Source organism: Paramormyrops kingsleyae, chromosome 7 (genome assembly GCF_048594095.1).
Source record: "Paramormyrops kingsleyae isolate MSU_618 chromosome 7, PKINGS_0.4, whole genome shotgun sequence".
Lineage (NCBI taxonomy): Eukaryota > Metazoa > Chordata > Actinopteri > Osteoglossiformes > Mormyridae > Paramormyrops > Paramormyrops kingsleyae.
This window is the reverse complement of record NC_132803.1, coordinates 16,493,424-16,503,765: the sequence shown is the minus strand read 5'-3', so window position 1 is coordinate 16,503,765 and position 10,342 is coordinate 16,493,424. Positions and strand designations below refer to the sequence as shown.

Genomic DNA, 10,342 nt, shown 5'->3' with positions numbered 1-10,342 from the left:
AAATTTTTACTCAGCGCGATTTCTAAATTGTGGAAAGGTAGACACAGATTCCGAATCAGTTATTTTCATCCATCTTAAGAACTCCGGAAGAGTTCAATTTTTGAGACGCTTTAGATGATTTAACTTAAAAAGATTAAAGTTTATTTTTCCGAAATATTGTGGGACCTAATGCATTTATTTGTCCACGGAGCAACTGTTTTGTAATTAACTTAGCTGCAGTTTCGAGTTTAAATCAAGGTGAAACCGGAACAAGTTACTTATTAAACTCAATTGCTACGTACTCTAATCCTGCAGTTTAAATTGCATTTGCTTGCCACTAGAGGTCACATTTCTACAGTTTATCTTAGATGGTCATAGTTTAAACACCCAAATCAGATGTTATTAATAACATATCTAATACTTCTTTCAATATGTAGGTAATTATTTGTCCTGACAAAACTATAAAAAACCTGAAGCGCTTGTAATTACATAAGCTAGGCTCGCACGCCCTACACTTCAAATCTGGTAACACTTGGTGGGGCACAAATACTTAGTAATAACTCAGTTACTACTGAAGTACAAATTATGAACAAATCATGAACAAGTATTGTTGCTACTTGAGATGATGTCACGATTCATTGATGATGAACTAACATGAGATCAGTATTTAACGTGTTATTCATGACTTGTCTCTTCAGTAGTTTACAAAGATTTGCAGAATTAACAGCCATAGTAACAAAAACAGTAACTGCTTTTGATAAAACATGCATCACGACTCATTAATTAATGATGAATTAACATAACATCAATATGTAACAGACTTAGTTTGTGATAAATTAATACATATATTATAGTATAATGCTATATGATTTGATCCCTGTCAAGTAAAGTGCTATCAAAAACCTTAAGGGCGGATAACTTGTCAGATTTAAGGTAGTGTGAGCTACATGTAGGTGAACGAAGATAAAGTCCATTTAGGCCAGACTACCTTAAATCCAACAAGTTATCCGGCTAAACAAGAAATCGTGGTTCGTGGAACACTACCCTGGGTGACATTTTAATGCTGGAGAAGGTGGTAATTTTCCATCCATCCATCCATCCATTTTCTGTAACAGCTTTCTCCTATTCAGGGTCGCGGATCCAAAGCCTTCATTTCTGCTTTTCATCTAAAAAGAAGAAAAGTCCTGAATGAAATTTACTGCAGCCCTGCATCAGTTCAGATGTCTGCAAAACATGTCCCCTGATTAGGCCTGCTGTAAAAATAGTGTCTTCTTAATAGAACAAAATATTACTTCATTTCCATTACCCCCTCCCCATAAAATATTTTTTAAATGTTTTTTATTAGATTTTATTAGATATATCCCAAAATAACATACTGTACACTACAAACAGCTAGCTGTACACTGTTTAAAAAGGAAAATTTAGGTAGTCATAAGGTTAATGTCCTTCTGTGAAATATCAAACGTTAATGATCTCTCTTGGCCTAACTGAGAAAGGCTGACATTCTATTTTGTATTTTACTGTAGGAAAAAAATTCATGATTTTTGAGTTCAAGTTAATTTATTAAATTTAGTATATACTAATAATATATTTGACACTATTATTCAGTGTCACTTTATTTTGGGCATAATTTAGTAACTTTATAGTAAAACTGATTTAGCCAGTTGCTTCTTTCAGAATCACTTTTAGAATCACTGCCTAAAACCTGATTAAGTGCAAATCAAAACATATTATGCCTCATGTTACTGGCGGAAAAATAATAATAATATACAAATGCCATTGATTATTGTGGCTCTTGTTTGTGTGAATATGTAAAGATTTGGATTGTGATCAAAACACTGAGGGTTTGAATTTTATGTGAAACACTGTTATATCCTTGAAATTACTTCTCAAAATGCTTCTAGTCTTGTATAAACGGTAAAGTCCACCTTGACTAAAGCTCCAGTTCCAGCTGAAGAATAACAGCCCCATGTTGATGCTGCCACCACCATGCTTCTCCGTGGGTGCGGTGTCTTTTAGTGATGTGCAGTGTTGTTTTTGTGCCAAACATTCCTTTTGGAATTGTGGCCAAAAAATTCAACCTTGGTTTCATCAGATCATAAAACATTTTCCCACATGCTTTTGGGAGACGATGTATTTTTTTTGTAAAATTTAGCTGCGCCTGGATGACTGTCTTCACTGTGTTCCATGGTAAATCTAATGCTGTGGATTTTTTTGTACCCTTCTCCTGACTAATACCTTTCAACAACGAGAGCCCTTTGATGCTTTGTGAGCTCTCTGCGAACCAGGATGCAACTCAGTAAAGGTCAGGAAAACCTGCTAGGACAGCCAAACTGTATTTAGGATTAATCAGAGTCACTTTAACACACTTGGCAGATGTCCCCCCCCCCCCAGAAAGACTAAATGCTGTAATTAAATCAAAAGGTGTTTCAACAAGGTATTAGTTTAAGGGTGAGCACATTTATGTAACCAGTTTATTGTTTGCTTTTTAGTTTTTATATTTTTCTCCATAACAGACTTGTTTGTATTTCAATTGAATTGTACATGTTATAGATCACATTAAAGGTGGGAAAAGTTTTGAAATGATTTGTTGCGGTCTCATTTAACATCACAAAAACCTTGCATTTTAACATGGGTGCGTACAGTTTTTATATCTACTGTACATACTTCCTGTGAACATGTGCATGTCTGCCTGTGCACATTGAGATAGAAAAAAGATGGAGACAAATTCCTTGTATGTGTAAACATACTTGGCCAGTAAAGCTGATTCTGATCTTGCTCTCCATGAGACACACAGACACATACAGTCAGGGCTGGACTGGTAATCTGGCATACCGGGCAAATGCCCGGTGGGCCGACGCACTTGGGGGCTGGTCGATATAATATGATTTTTTTTTTTAATTGGCCAACGACCGGCCCATAAAGCAGGGACAGCGGCCCATTGGTTAATTTTCCATACTGATACTGGGCTGGCCTAATCATCTCTTAACAGGCTCCACCCCTCCCCCTCTGTTTCTTGTGTCAGATGCAGTCAGTGGCTCAGAGCCAGAAATCAGTGGATTTAGGATGGAGAAGCAAAAGCGCAAGGGCAAGGGGGGTGCGGAGAAGTTGCGGGCCAAAAAAATGACCGCAAGGATGGTGTACTTGTTGGTTGTGTCCGACCGATTGTGGTGGGCCGGTCTGAGCAAAAATGCCAGGGCACTTATTTTGTCCCAGTCCAGCCCTGCATACAGTCATGTGAAAAAATAAGGACACCTTAAACACATTAAATATTTAATTCTTTATTAAGAAACATAATTTCAAAGTAGATTTAATATTGAGATTGATATCTGTACATAGCGGTGATGTAATTGCATCACCTATGCAAAAACAAGAAACAAATGTACTTATTTAACAAAGGAAATTAACTAAGATGCCAATTCTTACTGAGGAAGAAGTTAGGACACCCTGTGCCCTAATAGCTAGTATTTCCCCCATTGGTTGAAATAACCTCAATGAGACGTTTCTTATAACCATCTGTCAGTCTCTGACATCGACTAGTAGAAAGTTTTCCTCACTCTCCAATGCAGAATTCTTTAAGCTGTATGATGTTTGAAGGGTGTCTTGCATGCACTTCTGCTTCAAATCACCCCACAGCATCTCAATAGGATTCAGATCCAGACTTTGACTTGACCATTCCAGAACCTTCCATTTCTTTCTTGTAAGCCATTCCTTGGTAGATTTACTGTAATGATTTGGGTCATTGTCGTTTGCATGGTCCACCCCCACTTCAAGTTCAACTTCTGGACAGATGTTTTCACATTGTCCTCAAGCACCCTCTGATAAGATGAAGAATTCATAGTGGATTCTATGATGGTGAGCTGGCCAGGTTCTGCTGCAGCAAAGCAGCCCCAAACCATGACATTTCCACCCCCATGCTTCACAGTTGGTATAAAGTTCTTTTGTTCAAAAGCCTTCTATGGTTTAGAATTAGAATTAAGTGATCAGTGGTCATTGTCAACACACCACAGAACAGTGCGCAACAACGAAATGTGACCTCTGCATTTGACCCATATGTGACTTTCGTGACATAGCAGGGGGCAGCTAATTCAGCGCCCGGGGAGCAGTGCTTGGGGACGGTACCTTGCTCAGGGTACCTCAGTGGTGACTTGCTAGTGGGGGATTCGAACCTGCAATCTTTCAATTACACGTGCGCTACCCTAACCATCAAGCCACCACTGCACCAAACATGTCATCTGTTACTGCGGCCAAAAAAAAATTCAGATTCATCTGTCCAAAGCATGTTGTTCCAAAAGTCCCAGTCTTTGTCTAGGTGGGTCTCTGGCAAACTTCAGTTTTTCCCCAGACAGCAAGGGTTTCTTCCTTGCACAGCTCCAATGTAAATCAAACTTGTGCGTCTCTTTCTGATGGCAGATGCATGTACCTTGACATCAACTTTGGCAAGAGCTTCCTGAATGACATTTTAGGATTTTTGGAGACTTATTTCAGCATCTTGTGGCCTGCTTTTGGGCTAAACTTCCTAGGACAGCCTGCCCTGGCCATACTGGCAGTCATTTTAAATGTTCTCCACTTGTAAATTATTCTCCAGACAGTGGAATGACTGATTCCAAACTCTCTTGAGATCACTTTATATCCTTCTCAGACTCATATGCATCTACAAGCTTCTTTCTAAAGGCCTCAGAGAGCTCTTTGCATCTCACCATGGTGATCCCACTCATTTCAACAATCAAGAGCAAACCAAACTAAATGTCTGTGGTTTAAATAAGACTTCACCAAAAAGCTCTGTACCGATGTTCTAATCATTTTAACTTGATATGGTGCCATCTGAATCTAATTCTAGGAATTTCTAATAGTGATGAATGTGAGGGTGTCCTAACTTTTTCCTCAGTGGAAATTAGCATTTTAGTTAATTTCTTTTCGTAAATAAGTGAATTTGTTTCTTGTTTTTGCATAGATGATGCAATTACATCACCTTTACAGATAAAGAAGATTTAGTACTGTTATGTTGACATTTCATAATAAACAGCTAAATATTTAATGGGGTGTCCTAATTTTTTCACATGACTGTATACAGGTGATAGCAAGCTTGGGGGTCCCAGCGAAGGGTCAGCCAGCATGCAGTGCCCCTGGAGCTGGGGGTTAAGGGCCTTGCTCAGGGGCTCAACAGCGCCACCAGTCTGCCAGCCTTAGGATCTGAACCGGTGACCTTCTGATCATAAACAGAGTCCAGACCCACTGAGCCCCACACCAACTCAACATAATCAAAGGATTATTATCAAATGAAGTCTAAAAATTAAACCACTTTATGACCAAGTAATATATATATATATATATATCACTATTTTTCATTAATTGGATACATTAAAATAGTACCAATCGTCCAAACAAACGCAGTACATGTAAACAATGTAATCCATGCACCGTCAAGGAAAACAATGCGCAGCACCCAGATGCTCTGCTGGTCTACGGCACTTAAAGCAATACGTATGTACTATTATAGAAGTGTTCACTTGAGTGGTTACACAAGCAACAAGGGTTCCTAAAATCCAGTGTTGGGCATTTCAGGAGTAGAAGCCAAAAATCTGTACCAAGATTTTGTTTCTACCAAGCAGTTGAATACTCTGTGACTGTGACTATTTATGCTCAACTGGTGCTCAGCATGTGCTCGTAATGGGCCATTTGCCTCACTTGTATCTTGCTTTGGATAAAAGCAGCTGTTTACTGGAGTAATATGTAATTCCACAAACTGTTCAAAACAAGTAAGTGCATTTTTTGGGGGGAGAATCGGGGAGGGGGTTCACTACATACAGGGAGAATGCACTGATGCAGAATGCATGCACTGATGCAGCATGTTGCCATTCAGTACATAATGAAACATCTTAGGATCCCAGCTGGTGACCCCCCAAGAAGACACACGGTCCAGTCCCACCCTCCACAAATGACCATCTATCTACTCAGCCAGGTGTTACGTGGTCATCCCCTTTACCTGGTCCAGCCTCTCGGGTCCTCAGCCTCATGGATCCTGTGAGCCAGATCACCCTCAGGGAAACGCGCCACATGGCTGTAGTGCTGTAACTGACGCTCCCTCACAATGCAGGTAATGTGCCTCATTTAGGACTCGTCCAGCAGCCTCTCAAATCGACATAAAGTCAAATCTAAATACCAATAAATGTAAAACACCCTTAACACTAAAACTTAGCATCTTATGAAAACTAAACCCTGCATATTTCCCAGTAAAACATACTATTTATATTGATTAGACTTATGGTTGGCTAACTTCCATGTAGGGTGTATAGTTACAAAACCAACAATTGATGGTCCCTGTCATCTCCGCCAACTCCTGCATAAGCACATTGTAACCTTTAAAAGGTTAAGTAAATACACATAAAAAAGGATGCTCAATGCAGACCAGATTACCTCAACATAAACATGCCCATAGTAACATCACTGTACAGCAGTGTGTGGCTGTAAACAGGGCATTAGCGTGTAATGCAATGTTACCATTCATTCCTCTTACACCCAATTTCAAAGGCCACATACACATAGATCTATCTTGCATTTTAGACTAACGGATATAACTTTATGTGATTTGTTAGGTGTTTAGAAGAGGGATAGAGACACGGTGGGTTAATTTTCAGCACATTTATTTTAAACAAAACGTCTAAGATGAGCTGGAGGCAGCCACTGCTGCTCTTTTGGGTTTGGGAGTTGTTCCTTCACGGAATCCATTTCTGAGGAAAGAGGAAAATAAGATCTAAGAACACTAATACTAACAGTACCTTGATAAACCATTATACTTTTACTGTGCTGGAAATCATTGAGACAAGAATCATCACAGCTAAACTTATCTGCTCAGACGTTTGCCCATTACTCTGCAGTATTCATACTAAGGACTTGATAGCAGAATGCGCAAACATTTGAGCTTATATAGCACGAAGCAGCACCATATGAAGGTGGAGTGCAATCCCCTTAACACAGTAACTGAAATGTGTCCCTAATTAACTGCACACTGCCAGGAAAAAAAAAAAACAGTGAACACATCAGCCCATTTCCTGTAAAATATGCCCAAGAACACAGAGCAACTGAAATACAAAATGTAATTTGTGACAAATCTTTAAGACTATTTTCGCAATATCAAAAATGAAGTCACAGGTTTTTAGAAACACATTAACTTCATACCTGACAGACTCAGTTCCAGCAACAGAAAATGAGGCACTGAACTTTTCTTCTAAAGATATCCACCAGTAGAGATGGACTAAAGTAAAACCTAGAACCATAGAAATGCGCTCACCTGAACCTGCGGTAGACCACCTTCAGGTGCCTCATGCGTCCTGTTCCGGTGGTATTGCGCCTCTTGGCCTTAGCGCTCCAGTTGTCTAGATTGGGAGAAATTTACCTTACAAACGCAGCACCACAAGATAGAAACCCCCCATGCCCTGTATCTATCAAGCACCACCAAAACTAACACTAAAGGCACTGAGAAGAATCGGCCTGCCTTTAAGCTTTCCAGAGCAATGGTTCCATTGCATATATATTTCGATGTAAGCCAACAGACACCATCGACACTCACACTTTCTCTTGCGCTTGGCGGGGTATCCACACTTGCCGCAGGTGGACTTCTGCAGGTGATACGCCTTGGAGCCGCAGCGGCGGCACAGCGTGTGCGTCTTGTTGCGGCGCTTCCCGAATGACGACGTTCCTTTCGTCTGGAAACGGAGAACAACTCAGTAAACCGAGTACACACGCCTTCAGCACAGTATGTTAACGATGCCTTGGTCTTGTCTCAGGATAAAAGTAGAAATCACTGGAACTCATCTGTTCAGACATTTGTTTTTAATACATCATTGACAAGACAACTGTCGAACGGGTTTGAGGTGGCAGGCCTTCTTTTCCAGGCATACAAACGTACATTACCAGCAACGTCCGTGTGCTAGCAAACAGGCTAATCATTAGCTTACACATATGAAACTACCCGATGGAATTTTGTCCACTTGTACAGTAATTTTCAATTCAGCTGCATATAACGATTCCCTGATTAAAAAGAATCAACATAACCTTAAGCTGCACTAAGAATTAGTTTTTACCGTTTTACCACGTACAAATGGACTAAATGTTAACAAAAGATTTAAACAGCGACGCAAACTATGCACTACCCAATATCAAGAATGACGACATAATGATATTAAAATCTTACAATACATCAAGTATATTTTAATTAAAATTCATCAGAAAAATCGATGTTTTTAGATGTTTCCACTGCCCGCTTTCTATAACTTACCATCTTGCTTTCAAGGCGGACACGATAGAGGCCGGAAATATAGCTGGTGTTGCGTTAAATGTGCATGGAGTTCTTCCGGTGTAACAATAAATGAAACCCGAGTTTCACAACTTCGTTAAAATAGGCTAGTGTAACTAACATTAACTCTGCAGCACTTTAGTCGTTAGATAATAAATTTACAATAGCAGCTCATATATATTTAAAAGAACAAATTTGCTAGATTTTATGTTAGAAATGTACACTTTGTTTATTGTATTCATGTTCTACAGCCACATTTTTTTTGCTTGTGACAATTTTAAATTATGCACAGATGTTTTGACGGATATTGACACATATTACAGTTATTGATGTGGACATATTAATTACATTTTGTCTTTTATTGATGAGGGCATCATAGTAAATGCAAGTACAAAACTTTCCTCATTGAGGCATTTACTGGAGAGTCATAAAGTACCGTAATGCATATATGTATTACAGTCCAGTCATGAAAGTTTCAGTTATAAAATAGCCTTTGTTCTGGTATAAGGTCAAAAGAACATTCAGTTATTACAACTGGATGTTCTCATAAATAAAAAAATTCTCATAAATAAAAATCACAACAAAGTCCACATAGCTGTCTCTTCAATGAGTCCTGCTTTTCAATATACAAATAATTAGATTAGATTAGATTAGATTAGATTAGATTAGATTAGATTAGATTAGATAATCCTTTATTAGTCCCACAAGTGGGAAACTTGCATCGTTACAGCAGAAAGTGGACAGTACAAGATAAGAGCAGCAAATAAAAAAAAAACAATAGAATAACAGCTTTACCAACAGAACAGTATAAAAAGTGCACTATACAAACAATTGGGTAATACATGGCATCCTAAATTAATAATCAGTATGTAATGCAAATTAGCACACACTAGATCAGGGGTAGGCCACCCTGATCCTAGAGTGCTGGTACCCAGCAGGATTTCTATCCTACCTGATGAGTTACTATTTGCTTGAGGTCAGGTGTGGTTCATCAGAGACCAGGTAGGATGGAAAACCTGCTGGATACCCGCACTCCCGGATCAGGCTTGCCTACCCCTGCACTAGATGAAGGTGAATTCTCATCACCTCTCCTCTAATAATTGAAATCTTGTACTTATCATAGCTCTGAATAGTCTACTACTGCTTCCCTGATTAGTGTTTGGAATAAATGCATTCTTCTCCCTATTTCTTAAAGGTCCTTCCAGCACACAAGACAAGCAGATCAAATAAGTGTTATTTATACCCTAATAAAAGATCTTGCCAGGGAGGATGAGGAACTTACAATGCCTGAGTATCTCATTAATCTGTACACCCATTTGTACACATACTTTCAGGAGAAAGATCATTATAATCAGTGACTACTGATTAATGTAACAAAATAATAATCATGTTACCCACTGAAAGGTAACGTCCCTGGTAATGTGACCCTAATTTAACTGCTATCCTTAATAATGGTAAGCGTTGATCTGTCTGAATTAAATTTTTTGAATGAAATGTTCACTAATGTAACACAACACTAACAAAACAGTAAATTAAATTCTTATTAAAGCCACTTCAGTTTCATCCATCCGTTCATTCCAACCGCCTGGCCTGCTCAGGGTCATGGGGGCATGGAGCCTATACCAGGCAGCACAGGGTACAAGGCAGAGTATTTGTATTGTAGATTTGCCTGCATTTTAAAATTTGTATCTCAACCCCAGCTAGATCACCTGGGTGAGGGTGTATGATGGTGAAAGTCCCAAAAACAGCTGGAGAGCACAGGTGCATCACTGATGATGCATCCCAGTACATCCAGAAAGGGGATCTTACAACTCAGGTAAACCACAAGACATTCATTCTGAAATATGTAGATTTCATACATAAGTAGGGTGGAAATATATTATACATAGATATACATATTATACAGTACATAGAAACAGAGCAAAAAATAAGGATTGTTAAAGGAATGCTCCATTTTATGATTATTAACCTTACATAATCATTATAATTCTCAGCTTTAAATACCTAAATAATGCTTTTAAAAAAGGTATAACCTTAAAGATCTAGTGGCACAGCAATGTACCATAG

General features: G+C 38.9%; 1 protein-coding gene and 1 non-coding gene across 2 annotated transcripts; both read right to left on the bottom strand.

The window, feature by feature from the left end:
- Nucleotides 1-6,606: 6,606 nt before the first annotated feature.
- rpl37 (ribosomal protein L37) lies at nt 6,607-8,361 on the bottom strand. The gene is made up of 4 exons (XM_023823022.1): nt 8,258-8,361; nt 7,550-7,685; nt 7,271-7,355; nt 6,607-6,710 (listed from the first exon to the last, which is right to left on the bottom strand). The coding sequence occupies exons 1-4, from the start codon at nt 8,258-8,260 to the stop codon at nt 6,641-6,643; spliced, it is 294 nt and encodes a 97-aa protein (XP_023678790.1). The 5' UTR covers nt 8,261-8,361; the 3' UTR covers nt 6,607-6,640.
- LOC111850012 (small nucleolar RNA SNORD72) lies at nt 7,755-7,833 on the bottom strand. Its single transcript, XR_002839688.1, has one exon. It is a non-coding gene; the product is annotated as a small nucleolar RNA SNORD72 (small nucleolar RNA).
- Nucleotides 8,362-10,342: the final 1,981 nt, after the last annotated feature.